Below are 15,183 nucleotides of genomic sequence, written 5' to 3'. Positions count from 1 at the left end.
TATTGTATGTGCACACAAATAAAAGTAGACCCTTTACAGTTCCGAGTGATGTATTACTTTACCTTTAAGAGTAAGGCTCGGGTCGGACTCGGGCCAAGAATTCTGATGAGCTGTCGGACCCGGGCCGGGCCAGGGCCTGAGCTGTCGGACCCGGGCCGGGCTAGTGCCTATATTTGAGGCCCGTGCAGGGCTCTACTTAGGCATTTAAACTGCTGAAATAAGTACGTTGCATAAGTATTCATACCCTTAACTAAATATTTAGCTGAAGCACCTTTACAGCCTCAAGTCTTTTTTTGTTTGTATGATGTGACAAGCTTTGCTCATCATCATTTGGCAATTATCTGCCATTCTTCACCTCATCTCTTCACCTCTCAAGCTCTGTCAGGTTGGATGAAGACTGACGCACATTTTCAGGTTTCTCCAGAAATATTTGATTGGGTTCAAGCTCAGGCTCTGTCTGGGCCACTCAAGGACGTTCACAGAGTTGTCTATAAGCCACTCTTGCTGTGTGCTTAGGGTCATTGTCCTGTTGGAAGATGAAACCTTCTGCCCAGTCTAGGTTCTGAATGCTCTGGACTAGGTTTTCATTAAGACTTATCTCAATATTTTAATGCATTGAGCTTCTCTTCTACTCTGACGAGTCCCTCAGTCCCTGCAGCTGAAAAACACCCCCACATACTTTTGCATATATATATGCATGTATGTAGAATTTCATGCCTGTATTGTACCGTGTTCATGTGATCGGTAGCAGATATGTTATGCCTAGTGTTGTGTGGCAGGTGGCAGCACACATTGGCAGTGAACACCATGAAGTGAACTTCACACCTGAGGAGGGGATCTGTGCGCTGGAGGAAGTCATCGTTCACTTGGAGAGTTATGATATTACCACTGTGCGTGCCTCTGTCGGTGAGTACACAAGTTCATCAAACTAAATGAAAAAAAAAATTGTGGCATTTAAACTAGTGGTGTCAAAATTAGCGCATTAACGCAGGTGATTAATTTTTTCAATTTAACGCGTTAAAAATATTTAACGCAATTAACGCATGGGCAGGGCTAGGTTTGGCCACCCCACTCACAACTGCTAAAGAATTGCGTTTATTTGAGACGCAGAACTCGCATCAAATTACGACCACATCAAACGGGAGACTTTGCAGACTCGCACTCCAACTTCACTTCGGCACCAGGCTTGCTGAAGGGCATAGGTAGCAATATGACATTTATTATAATGGGTTTATGTGAAGATTGTTTTAAGTTCACTTAAATTAGAAGTTATTTTTAAAAGTCTAATACATGTTAAATTGATAGCTCTCAATTATACTGTAATGTTGAATGGCTATAGTCAATGGTTAAATATTAGGAAAAAAATTCACAGAGACATCAGTTGGTATCAGTGATACTTGCCTTCAGTCATTAAAAAAATATTAAAAATATACTTTATCTTGTTTCTACATAATTTTGGGGTATCAGTGATACTTGCCTTCAGTCATTAAAAAAATATTAAAAATATACTTTCTTTATCTTGTTTCTACATAATTTTGAAGATTGAATGTGAAATTATTGCAATATAAAAGTATAATTAAAAACTTTAATGTTAAGTGGAATTAATCGCGATTAATTTCAGAAAAAATGTGGATTTAATTAATTTTTTTAATCGATTGACATCACTAGTTTAAACAGACGATCAGTTCCTTCATTTAATACATTTCTTTTTTGGAACACAAAATGTGAAATGTATTTCTCCTTTGCTTGTCCGCGTAACGAGCATGACCCACTGTGGTAGAATTTTTAATAACTAATTTGTTTCTCTTCAACATCTGATAAGTGTCGACGTGCCCACTGCCCATAGACCTAAGCTGGTCAGCTTTAGGGTTTAGTTCACTACCATTCCTGTGCTCTGCTCATGTGACCACATGAATTCTCTGGATTAGAGATGATGGTGGTCTGAAACTTGAAAACTGCATCATCAGCATTACACTGCTTAGAAAGTTAGTTACAGGACAAGAGGTTCAGCACAAGGCAATCCCCCATCGGTTTTCACTGCTCACTTTCTCATGGTGTCCTTTCCCTTCACTGGTATTAAAAAGGCTGCTTTTAACTGCTTGGAAAAAGCAACTTCATTTATATATGTTTTTTTTTTTTCATTTTTATAACCACCTCTCTTCAGCAAGTTGCTGGATTTGTGGTATCGTTCATATTTGTAGCACAGAAAGTGTAGGACGACTTGCATGTAAAAGCTTGATACCTGGGGTTATTTGATTTGAACTGAAATGACCAAGCAATGTCACTATAGAATCTGAACTCATAGCCACTAGATGGCAGCAGTGTTAAGCAAAAAGAAAGAAAAAAGAAAGAAAAGGATGTGCTCTGTTTGTCTGTGTTTGTCTGCAGGAATGTACCTGATATCAAAGTACATCCGTGAGAAGACAGACAGCGTTGTGATTTTCTCAGGTGAAGGTTCGGATGAACTGACACAAGGATACATCTACTTTCATAAGGTACGTGTTATTGTATGAATTTGTATGACCTTAAATGTATTTACAGTAGTACTTAGGTGTGAACTGAATGTGATGTTTTGGGACAATTCATTGCATTTTAATTGCAATTACATGAAAATATTCTAGTTTAAAATTATGCAATTAGCATTGCTTGACTCACTTAAGTACATCTTAAGTGCAAATATACTTTAATGTATTTTTTATTGAAACTTGTAATTACACATTTGCAATGATGAAGGTGCAATTTTGTACATTTAAAATATTAACTTGTAAATGTAAATATTTAGAAATGTAATACTAAATAACAGTAAAGTACTTTATGTGCTTTATTATGTTAGTCAACACGTCAAAAAAGTGTGCTTATTACTTAAGAGTATTAACACAATGATTTAAAATGTACTTTAACACTTAATTAGTCATTATTATAGCGCACTTTTTAAAAGTGTTATAAGAAACAGTCGTTAAAGTAAACTCTTTTTAAGTACGCTTAAGTGGCCTTTTATTTCACGAATATTACTGTATTGGCCATGAGTAGAGTGTTTATTTATTTTAGTTTTTTTTTTTTAAATATACTTTTAAGATTGAAGTACCCATTCAGTACAATTAAGCACAGTTATTTGGACTTCAGTGTTCAGTATATGAGTCTTTGCTGCTGTATTTTGTGATGGTTGTGCTTTTAACAGAACGTCTGTCTGTTGTCTCTTTTAAATCAGGCGCCGTCACCTAAAGCAGCCGCAGAGGACAGTGTGCGTCTGCTGAAAGAGCTTTATCTGTTTGACGTGCTGAGAGCGGACAGAACCACAGCCGCACACGGGTAAGACTAAATGTCCCTTCCCTTCTCTTCCCACACAAAATTGGTAATTGGTCTTTTTTTTTTTTTTACAGTATATGTCACTGCAAACGTTGTTTGTTTTTTTTGTCTTCATTAGACTGGAGTTGAGAGTGCCTTTCCTGGACCATAGGTTCACCGCATACTACCTCTCTCTGCCTGAAGAGATGAGAGTGCCTAAGGTGGGTTTTCCTGACACCTTACCTTCAGTGATTTATCACCGTATACTCCTGTCAGTTCTTGCTGCAGCTGCTCTTCCCAATCCTAATTTAGTACTCAGTTGGGGATTCGACAAACCTTTAAGCCTGTAAAGCTGGACATATAAAGTAATGGTCAGAAAAATGTTGTTTTTTAGAAATGGAAAGGTAATTGAACATTTAGACAGAAAAAAGTTTACATGTGTGTTTTTTGTTGGGTATCATGTTTGATACATCAGGCTCATATAATATGATATAGTGAGAATATAGAGTTCACACTCAGGGAAAAAAAAAAAGCAGTTCAGTTTTATTCAGATGCCCAAACTGAGCAAAAATATGCCATTTGGTGCAGTTGCTAATATTTATATGGCTAAAAAAAATGATGAAATTCTGTTAGTTTGTAATGTAAATCAAATGAGATCTTTATAATAGTATAACAGACTATTTGCATAAAATCGTATAAATATCGGTTGTCACTCTGTCTATAAGATATTTAAATGCTTAGTTTTATGATCAAAGCTCTGTATTTTACTCTATATTTGATACTCACATCTTAACGTGTTTTTCTAAAAATAATTATTTTGATAAGTTGCTTCAGTCCAGTAAGTGTTCATCTTGAAATATTTATAGTTATTCTTGCTTTCAGTTTTAAAGTTTAAATCTGTAAAGATTTCACAGCCTAAAATACACGTGAACCACGACCTGAAGTTGGATGTTTTTAAAATTATACTAGACGGCCTTTTACAAGCTAAAAAAAAAAAAAAAGTAAAAATGGTCAATCAGACAAAAGAAGTCATGTAGTAGATTGTGTTCAATAGGTTTTGATCATGTTTATTTAGAGGCCTTAGAAATGAGTGTATTAGATATGAAACATTAGGGTTAATATGAGCACTAGTTATTGGTATTATATTTTCACTTTCCTTTTCAACATTCACATGAGTGGTTTCTGTAACCCGATTGAATAACTTGTTTGTTCGGAGCAGGATGGTGTGGAGAAGCATCTCTTGAGGGAAGCGTTTAAAGGGTTGAACCTCATCCCAGATGAGATACTCTGGAGGAGGAAGGAGGCCTTCAGTGACGGGATGACATCCATGAAGAAATCCTGGTACACCAGCCTGCAGGAGCACATCGAGTCTGAGGTAATGCATATGACACAGTGATTTTTAAAGACTCTTCCCTGTCGTCTCGTCCTTTAATTTTTCTTTTCTCCTTCAGGTGAGTGACTCTCAGTTCGAGAAGGCCAGTAAGCAGTTCCCTTCCAATCCTCCCACAACCAAAGAGGGCTTCTTCATAAGACAGATCTTTGAGAAGCATTACCCCGGCCGCTGCGAGTGGATGCCACATTACTGGATGCCCCGCTGGATCAAGGCCACGGACCCCTCGGCCAGAACCCTGTCCATCTACAAGCCCGATAAAGACCAGTAATCACATCAAGCGTCAGACCTTACCTAGACCACACATACCTGCCGGTTCATTCGTTATTGCCATAATATATGTTTTGCCTCGCTTTTCTCTGTTCAATTTACTAAACTATCTTTTAGGTTGGGTGTTTTAGTGATTCCTAAAGAGGATTGAGTTTATTTTAGGTCAGTTTTTTTAACGGTTGGAGTGATACTGTATCTTTAGCTCATGCAATAGATTTCAAAAGATAGAAATGGAGGCCTTATCTGCTCTTCAGTCCAAGCTGCCTTGCTTACTCCATTACACTCATGTTTTCTTTTTCTTTTTATGGAGCTTAAACGTAGCTGTAAACAAACCAAAACAGAAGTGGGTTAGCGTAGCTTGTTAGTTATAAGAATCCCTTAAAAAAAATTGCACAGTAACTTGTTTCTTGTAAAGAATGTTTGTTACCACAGTAAAAATATGATATCTTAATATTAATTAAGTTCAAGTCAAAGGCACAGAAAGCTTCTTAAACGGTTTGAAGGAGATTCCATTTTCAGTTATCATTTTACATTAGTAACAAATAATATATACACTGCCATTCAAAGGTTGGGGGGTCAGTAGTTTTCTCTCTCTCTCTCTCTCTCTCTCTCTCTGTGTGTGTGTGTGTGTGTGTGTTTTTGAAGAAGTCGTCTCTAAATCTCGCCAAGGCTGCATTTATTTGATCAAAAATACAGTAAAAACTAATATTGTGAAATGTTACCGTGTAAAATGAGTTTACTATTTGAATATATTTTAAAATATAATTTAATCCTGTGATGCAAAGCTGAATTTTCAGAATCATTACTCCAGTCTTCAGTGTCACATGATCCTTCAGAAATCATTCGAATATGCTGATTTGCTGCTCAAGAAACATTTCTTATCATTATCAATGTTAATAACAGTTGTGCTGCTTCATATTTTTGGATTCTCTAATGAGTGGAAAGTTCAAAAGAACAGCATATATTTGAAATGTAAAAAGTAACAATGTTAAACTCATTACTGTATTTATTTTAAAAAACAATTATGAATGGTAGTGTATAATGTAGTCCATAAACTATTAACACCGTGTTCTTGAACTATGCACTTATCCCAGGCTCCTTCAGTGAGACTCCCACCTTAATGGCTGTGTTTGTGTCTATAGTCAGCTAATTGATAGCAATTGGTTGCCTAGTTGAAATGCTTTTAAGCAATTATATTTATTCCCAAAAAAAACAGTTTTACTGTAACAGTCTCAGAGTTGAATGAATGGCTCTGGTTAAAGTATGATTCACCGTTTAGCCTTAAATGCTGGGTTAGTTTTAAGATATGAAACTAAAATTGAGGGTTATAAAATGTATTTGTTTTTATTATTTTTTACACGTTATGTTTGTATTTTCTTTGGTGCACCATCACTTTAAACTGGCTTTAAAAAATGTACTATGAATTACAGTTATGAACCGTGCATGTAGTTTGAATGTTTAAAGAAACTGTAACTTCCTATACCAAAACAATTCAAGATATTTTCAATTAAATTGGAGATTTTAATGCTGAAGCTATCGCATTAAACGATCTGGTCAGGGTATTGATAAAGCCTTTCATCAAAACAGCAGTCATGATGTGTGTTTTTATGCTTTATGCCTTCTTCAAAAGGATACTTTTTGCTGTTGAAATACTCCTAATGGCCTGTAGGTGAAGCGAGTGCGTCACTGTGAGAGCGCCATACACCACTCATTCAACGATACAAGGAATTAAAAGTTCCACCATTAAAGAAAATATTTTTAATATCAAGCTACAATCACACAGAGATATCAAGGTAGCAAAACCTTTGCTCGTAGCAGTGACAGGACATGACATCACACCCGGCCTGGCGCTATTATACAACATCTTCAGTCATGGTGAAAAAACTGTGAGGCACTATGTATTGACACTGTCAGCACAAATCTCTGAGGAGCTTAGAAAGGACACCGCTTTGCTTTAATGCTCCACAACACCGGGAGAGATGTTGTGACAGAAACACGTTTGATCACAGATGGACCGTATTGGAACGTCTGATCCTTTTTAAATGACGTAAATGAACTGCCACAGGTGCGAGTCGGCCATGTTACCACAACGTGAAATCATTTTTATTTCCAGCCGGAATAAAGAATAAAAATCAATGAATATCACAGAATGAAATGATCCTTTAGGAAGCGGATGTGACGACGATTCGTTTTATCTGTTAACGCCTTTTGTCGTAGATCTGTACTGTTCCCCATTCATACGATTCTGTGAAGAGAGAAGGTCAAGATTACAAACAGATCATCATAACACAGTTTTAAATCACTACTAGTTTTATTAGTATTAATATTATTGATTAAGCAGCTATCCTAAACCCTAATATAGAGCTTTTGCAGTTCCTACCTGGCTCCTCTTGGCTTCTTTTACCCATCAGCCCCACAAAAGAATTGATTTTATGCCCTAGAAGACAATAAAGGGAAAAATAGTATATAGAGAGAGTATAAAATACTGTATATAGAGGGAGAGATGGATAGACATAGATATATAGATGCGATACTGTTGAAGTCTAGAGTGCGGTTGAATTGATTTTATCTCTATACAATTGTTTTATTCTACTGTGAAAATGTAGACCTTGAGGTTGTGAGTTTTGCATTAAGAGGAATCGTGTCTCTAAAACTCTTAAGATTCCATGTTTAATAAGCTGCGACTGAGCCTGTGAAAAACCTGCAAAGATTTTTCTTTTGTTCGACAGTTGTAAAAACATTTTTTTCTTTATGTTAGGAAGAAACTCTGGAAATGTCTTTGTATAACTGGATATGTAAATCTCTTGAAGAGACTCTTTGCTTTTTTTATGCAAATGCAAGCATTTAGCAAATAATATATGCATTGTATGCAGTAGTGTTCTTGTGGAGATCACTTACTTTTTCGTGTAATCTGTGCATTTGCTGTGGGGGTGGAAGAATGAAAGAGATGTGAGTTATAGGTCAAAATCATTTTTATAATTTGCTGTGTGCTAGTTAAAACATCTCAAAATCTGATTTGGATTTTTAGTGTTAAATTAGGTGAGATATAGGAGTGCAGTCTTACCAGAGGACCGTTTCCCCATCAGACCAATGAACTGATGAGGTCGGGGTTTCCTCGTCATACGTCTTAGTAACTCTCTGAAGGGATCCGCCTGCAGCCTCTCATCCTGTGAAAGATGATTTGATTATTGAATGTCAGACCCCCGGCAGACAGATGCCACTCACTCTAGAAGATCACTGGTATACTTTTATACACAAACAGTATTTTATAACTCATCCCAATATGGAATTCACCAAATTGTATTATTTTTCACCACAGTTTTTGAGCACAGAAATACTCTACAAGATACAGTAGTTGCAAAGATGCAGTTTATGAGCACAAAAAGCATGAAAGACATTAGTGCTTGGCTGTCTTCCAACCCGCAATGTCAAATGGGAAACGTGCGCTCCATTCAAACAAGCAGTAAGAGCATTGAGTAATTCAGCACTGGACAGCGACCTGTGCATATTGTGCTGGAGTCCTGACTAATTACCCAGTGAAATCTAATTAAAACATCATCCATGTTGCACATATTACATGATACTATAATTAGGGCTGTTACTGCAATATGGTATCCAACCCCCCCCCATATAAAAAAAAGTATTCAGTAGTCGATTACTAAATTATTACATTTTGTCCTCCTCAATACCAACTATGTGGCTATATCCTACCAAATCCTTAATAACAATGAAAAATGATATGCACAGCCACTTAATAACTATATAGTGTTGATCATAAGTATTACACAGTAATTAATTAGTAATTACAATGTAATATGCACACGTGTCAATTGTTATTTTTTTCTATTATAAACTATGAAGCTGAGATATAATAAAAATAGCATAATATAAATACCTTTATATATAATATAACTAGCTTTATCGCAATTATTAATGATTATTAGCTACTGCGTTCTTAAAAGTACCCACTTTTTGTCTGAACTCTTTTCAGACTCTTTTGAGATTAAAAACATTCTTCTCTACATCGACGTCAATTGTTATAAAGCATTCTAGTTCTAGAAAAATGAAGTTATATTAACATCAACGTAATTTTTTTTTTTTTTTTTACAATTATTAATATATACTAAATGTAGTCAATGTAATGAGACTACTTGATTATATATATATGCGTTTTTTATTTTGGCATGCCTACTAATGAAAGGTCCTTAAAACCAGCCCTAAAACTGTTACACTAGATTTTATTTGGTCTAAAAGACTTGTTTAGATAACAGTAAAAGATGAAAACTCACCTGAACCTGATTGCTGCCTGTCCAGTAATCAAGGTCTTCTTTTGGACCCAATTCTTCTCCAAAAACTTGGCACAAAACAAAAAAAATCACTACAGCCTGTAAAAGAAATTTCATGTTGCGCCCAGTAACTTTCCTTTTCTTTTCCCAAAGCTCTTTAAAGTATAAATCGCAAGCGTGTGTTGTACGGTGTTCTGTCAGCTGTGCGTGAACGGGTTCCTCCACATGTAACTCAGTTCTTCACTGCGTCTTCCGTGACAGGACTGACTCGCGCTCGCGGCTTTATAGCAAAGCAACAGGGAGGTGACAGGTTCCTTAAAATCGATAAAACAAATCAATGTATTAGTCAGATCGCTTTAAAACGCACAATGACGGATAGCACTCCTCTTTAATATTTTGCTCACATTGCTAGAGGAAGTAGCTAAAGTTGAAATGGTCGCGGTTTGGGCAGTCCGTGACTTTATGGACGTGCGCTGATCAGTATGTAGACTAGACTGCAGACAGGTGACGATACGATTGGCTAATTCGACGCAGGTTTTACGAAGTCCCGTCTACAAGCGAGCAAACATGAATGCAGATCACTCGTTCAAGACTTCTTTTGCGTCAAAGGGAGGTGATGTACAAATGAGAGGAACTAAACAAGAGACACTGGAAATACAGTATATTTGGGGCTCTCTACATCGACATCACTTGTTATAAAGCAATGTGTTCTTAAAAGTACCCTCTTTCTTTTTAACAACCACTTTTTGTCTGTCCAGGACTCTTTTGAGATTAAAACATTCTTCTCTGCATCGACGTCACTTGTTATAAAGCATTCAAGTTACAAAGAAAAATGAAGCTTTCTTCTGAAAAAGTACCCTCTTTCTTTTTAACAACCACTTTTTGTCTGTACATGAGCCTTTTGAGATACAACTATTCTTGATAATACATTCCAAGTTCCTCAGATGCATAGAAGAACCCCAAAAAATGAACTTTAAAAACATTCTCCTGTGGCGTCAGGCTATAAAAACCCCTTTTGGTTTCAACCAGGAGTCAGGACCTTTATTTTTAAGAGTAGGCTCGTGTTTCACACATCCCACAAAGCTTGTGTGCCATTTTTAAAGCGTTGAGTCTCTAATGGAGGCAGTGTAGTCAGGGTTAAATTCGTGTTTTTGATGAAAAGCAGGGAGAGGACACTCGGAGGTGGATGACCCACGGAGGAAGTGGAGACACGGCTGATCTCCATGAGAAAGGACTCTTGTCTCCGCGCACAGAGAGACTATACAGCCCAAACTGCACTTCATACCTCGAGTGCCTTTATCAGCGACAATGATGTCTCTTTATTTAATCATGTGTTAATATCGTATGCAAATGTTTTTTTCTTGCTAAGACTGCCTGACACAACTGAAACGACCCCTGCAGCAGCGTGAGGGTCGACTCGTGTACATTTACTGATCAGTGTGGTTTTTGCACAATGTCTGATTTTCATTTTTATAGTTGGCATTTAGTCCTGCAGCTTTTTGTAAGACTGTTCAGATATCATTTGTAGCAAAATGTCCAAACAGCTGCTAAAAACATCACAATAATCCACAATTAATCCACGTGACTCCAGTCCATCAATCAATGTCCTGTGAACTGAAAAGCTGCATGTTTGTAAGAAACGAATCCATCAGTAAGGCGTTTTAACCATAAACCGTCACTTCTGGTCAAAATATGAGTCCATAATAACACTTCCTCCAGTGAAAAAGTCCATCTGCGTTTGTCTTGTTTTTGCTTGCAAACTGTGCTTGATCTGTGCATATTTCTCTCCTGATTCAGGCGAGATTACTTTTTCAATGGAAGAAGTATAATTATAGATAATATTCATTTTAGATGCTTGTAAGTTGTTTCTTACAAACGTAGTTTTTACATCACACAATGTGAGTTGATGGACTGGAGTGGTGTGGATTATTTTTGGATTATTGTGATGTTTTTATCAGCTGTTTGGACTCTCATTCTGACGGCACCCATTCACTGCAGAGCATCCATTGGTGAGCAAATGATGTAATGCTACATTTCTCCAAATCTGTTCTGATGAAGAAACAAACTCATCTAGATCTTGGATGATCTGAGGGTGAGTAAATAATCATTTTTGGGTGAACTATTCCTTTAAATGTTGGGTTTTAATCATCAAAAAATATTTTTAAAATGTCTGATGTGACATTGGGTTGGACTTGCCATTTTCTTGTTTCAAAGAACACACCCCAAAATGCATTAGAAGTAAGACCACTCTCTGACTTCAAGGTTAGAGATGTTGAAAACAGTCCATGAAGAAAATAATAGTACTAATGGTCAGTGTTCACCCTACAAGAGCACAAGTATACTTCATTTTTCCTTGAACAATGGTAGGTTGCATTTTTTACTCTTCTGGCAGACTTACCAAAAATGTTAAATTACTCTGCTTGTGTTGTTAAAGCAGAATAAGAGGCACCATTTATTTCTTTTTATAAACGCAATTTATGTAGCACATGTGATTTTAGCAATGTACAGCCATCATAAAAACAACCCATTTTTAAAGTACAGAACAGCTCCAAATATTCCACAAAAACCTCCACAATTCAGTTTACACAGTGTAAATGTTTATTTCAAAATCAGTCTAAATGATCCTGTGAGTGTTTGTGGAGAAAACAGGGAATGGGACGGGTTTTTATATTTAAAATGTTTTATTGATTTCAAAGTATCGGAAGATCTGCTGTATTTAGACGTCATTCTAATTAGAGCTGTATCTCAACTAGAGACAGCATGAATCGCGTATATGGAACAGACAGCAGTATGAGCACTGAAGCGTGCAGAGAGCAATTACTTTATCACCTGGTTTATGTTGACTTTATGTTTATTCTGACTACTGCATATACGAGGTGTATATGCGTATAAGTTTGGAGTCGGTAAGATGCTGTAATGTTTTTGAAACACTGCTATGTTTTATGTGATCAAAGAAAAAGAAAAACAGGAACAACAGTAATTTTGTGAAATATGATTACGCTTTAAAATAAGTGTTGTTGTTTTTTTATGTGAATATGTGCTAAAGTATAATTTATTCCTGTGATGCAAAACTGAATTTTCAGCATCATTACTCCAATCTTCAGTGTCACATGATCCTTCAGAAATCACTCTAATATGCTGACTTGATGCACAAGAAACATGTCTGATTATTGTCAATGTTGAAAACAGTTGTGCTGATTCATATATTTGTGGAAATTTATTTTTTTAAGGAGGTTTTGATAAATAGAAAGTTCAAAAGGACAGTATTTATTGGCATTTATTTCCAAATTGATCACATTGCTGAATTTATGAAATTAAATTATATACACACATGTATGCACTAGCCACTCAATCTATTGATTATTATTATTATTTTATTTATTTATTTAAATTTTTAAAGAGTGAGGTCCATGGTAGAAGCACAGCCCAATATTTAATTTAACAGGGATTTATTACATTCGTAGTTTATTTTTTTGTTCTAACATTTACAGACCTCAACACAGCACATTGTAATAAGCGTTTCATCAAATATTGGTGACCTATAATGGCAGTAGTAAGGCCTGGTGCTTTAAAGCATTATTGCAGGTGTGCCATAATGTGTGCAGGTTGTCAGTGTGTGGGAGGTCAGTTTGTTTTGTGTTCGAGTGAAGCTCTCGTAATCTGTCATTGATTTCTTGTCTTATGTTCTGCTGTCATACAGTAGGAATAAAGCACTGAATAGAATGAATAGAAGGTGAAGAATTGTTTCACCTTGCAAGATAAAGTCTTCAGACCTGCGTTTACCACCAAGTTTTATGATCTGCAGCAGGTCAAATTTTGTTCATAGTTTTCTATTTTTGCTCCTTCAAAGCAAACGTCAGAGTTCGCAATATTAAATAGTGTTGAGGTCAGTGATCAAGACTTTAAAAGATTGCATCAAAATGCGAATTTGCTTTTGGCTAAGAAGCTTTTTTCCTTGGATGAATTTAGAGAACCATCATCATATCTTAAACCTTACTGCTTTAGACATACTGTTCCTTCTTCCTGGCCTTATTCCAAGCGTGGCTAAACATTTTCCATACTTTTTGAAATTGAAGTCTAATGATATTGCGTATTTTCAAACCCAGTACAAAATTTCTGGATTATTCAGGTTTTGAGTACTAATAATTTCCTTCATGAGTCGTATTGACTTCAAGCTCATCTAGAGGCTTTTTGTATAATGATTTAATTCATCTGTTTTCTTGCTAGTTGTCCTGTGCCAATTAGGACATTTTCTAAACTTAAAATAACCTTCCTCTCCAACTCTAATCTGCTTTATTAGTGGTGCTTCCCATGGGAATTGCTATGGCTGATTTTCAAAACCTCAACCCTATAGCGTAAAACAAGTCTCCATATCTTAAATATGACCTCAAATCATGTGGCTTGTTGAGGAAAGGTGTGCTGGTTCTTTCTAAGCAATCATCCATGCAATTTTTTGGTTTGGCAGATGATAAACTGTGATAAAAGCCCACTTTTCTTTGGTTTCTCTTGACCTCATTCAAGTAATATATTCTCTGTGGTAGATATACATTCTGTTAATAAAGAACTACAACAGATACAAGTGTTTTTCCTGCATAAAATAAGCATTATTGAGCACTCAAGCGTAGTCCCGAATGCTTGGCATTCACTGAAAATACAGCAATCAGGCAAATGTGACTCCATCCGGTCTCCCCACCGGAAAAGATGAGTCCTGTCCTGTCAATGGCCAACTAACTTCCCTCTTATTTTTCATGTCCTTTGGATGCTCTATTGAATGTCCCATTTCCATTCAGCAGAAGAGACATTCCCATTTAGAGAGACTTTAATTAAGGTAGTACACTTACGCTGCACTCCCGATGCGGGCTGAATGGGACTGACCCTGCCAAGTGTAATGGGAGGGGGTTTGGCAGCGCTTTCAGTCACCCTAAACCATGTTTATTACTCCCTGACTGGAATGCAGTGAGGATGAGCCGCTGTGCTAATGGAGCCTCACAAGTGCTTTTGTAGTAGACAATTTGCCTTTGCTGTTTTGATCACTCCATGGGTCAATGAGTGTCCACAATAAAAAAAAAAAGACAAAACTTAGTTGAAAATCTAGTTGAAAACACGTCATGTATTTACAAATGCACTCTTTGTTTTCATGTTGGTTTGCACTGTTTTAAAAAACTAATGCTATTTTTAAAATGCTTCAGTTTAATAACTCAAAAACTGTCATGTTGTTTAACTGTCTGGTAAAACATGACATATTTTCCCCTTACGGTCTGTAAACATGTGAGTTGACATATCGTAATCATTATTTACATATTAAGATTTGAAGAATATTTTTCAACAAATTATTAATTACATTGTATACAGTTAGCTGAACTTTAGTCTTCTTTTTATCCATAGGACTTGAGTACATCTTTATACGTAATTTCATAATTTTACTATCTTCTAAATATGGTTAAAGTGTACTGCTGAATGTACTGACAAGCAGTTGTAGTAAACTAAAATATACTTTATTGTCATTTCTATTGAAACTTGAATAACGTGTTTAAATATATAAAAAATTATACATTTGTAATAATGAAGTTGCAATTTAGAACATTTAAAATATATTAACATTTTAAATATAATAACTAAAATATATCAATATATTAACATTTATAATATATTAAGTTTTATCGAATAACACACTTAAACAATCAAATTATAATCAAGTACTTTACATGTTAGTCAACACATCAAAATAAGTGTACTTCTTTGAAGCACAACAAAAGCTTATTGAAACGTAAACATTTTTAAATTAATATTGACATTAAGTGCAGTTTTTCATTAATATTATATAATCTCCAAGTACAGTTTTTTTATTTATTTATTTATTTATTTTTTTTTAACTTTAATATTAAAAGTACACTACAAATGTGCATTCAGTACAATTAAGCACACTTTTTTTTCAAAAGGGAAACGCTTCCT

The 15,183-nt window shown here is 35.7% G+C and overlaps 2 protein-coding genes across 2 annotated transcripts in view; one reads left to right on the top strand and one right to left on the bottom strand.

Moving 5' to 3' along the window:
* Positions 1-5,536, top strand: part of LOC107754811 (asparagine synthetase [glutamine-hydrolyzing]-like) — a 12,935-nt gene extending 7,399 nt beyond the window's left edge. The window contains exons 7-12 of the mRNA XM_016571400.1: positions 780-906; positions 2,389-2,495; positions 3,209-3,309; positions 3,425-3,506; positions 4,505-4,660; positions 4,737-5,536. Of these exons, the coding sequence (XP_016426886.1) occupies positions 780-906; positions 2,389-2,495; positions 3,209-3,309; positions 3,425-3,506; positions 4,505-4,660; positions 4,737-4,946 (783 nt within the window). The 3' untranslated portion in view covers positions 4,947-5,536. The remainder of the gene's footprint in view (positions 1-779; positions 907-2,388; positions 2,496-3,208; positions 3,310-3,424; positions 3,507-4,504; positions 4,661-4,736) is intronic.
* A 1,139-nt stretch (positions 5,537-6,675) lies between these two features.
* Positions 6,676-9,511, bottom strand: LOC107754813 (protachykinin-like). The gene is made up of 5 exons (XM_016571402.1): positions 9,235-9,511; positions 8,010-8,112; positions 7,844-7,867; positions 7,326-7,382; positions 6,676-7,190 (listed from the first exon to the last, which is right to left on the bottom strand). The coding sequence occupies exons 1-5, from the start codon at positions 9,346-9,348 to the stop codon at positions 7,144-7,146; spliced, it is 345 nt and encodes a 114-aa protein (XP_016426888.1). The 5' UTR covers positions 9,349-9,511; the 3' UTR covers positions 6,676-7,143.
* Positions 9,512-15,183: the final 5,672 nt, after the last annotated feature.

The sequence above is a fragment of the Sinocyclocheilus rhinocerous genome, unplaced genomic scaffold, assembly GCF_001515625.1.
Source record: "Sinocyclocheilus rhinocerous isolate Xijiao unplaced genomic scaffold, SAMN03320098_v1.1 scaffold21, whole genome shotgun sequence".
NCBI classification, from domain to species: Eukaryota; Metazoa; Chordata; class Actinopteri; order Cypriniformes; family Cyprinidae; genus Sinocyclocheilus; species Sinocyclocheilus rhinocerous.
This window is presented reverse-complemented; position numbering and strand designations above follow the sequence as displayed.

Bases quoted from the DNA above. Each gene is read 5' to 3' on its own strand.
- LOC107754813 (XM_016571402.1), bottom strand. From the start codon at position 9,348: ATGAAATTTCTTTTACAGGCTGTAGTGATTTTTTTTGTTTTGTGCCAA. The intron at 8,113-9,234 runs GTGAGTTTTCAT...CATCTTTCACAG, and splicing joins CAGGCAGCAATCAGGTTCAG to GATGAGAGGCTGCAGGCGGA. The intron at 7,383-7,843 runs GTAAGTGATCTC...ATTGTCTTCTAG, and splicing joins TGCACAGATTACACGAAAAA to GGCATAAAATCAATTCTTTT.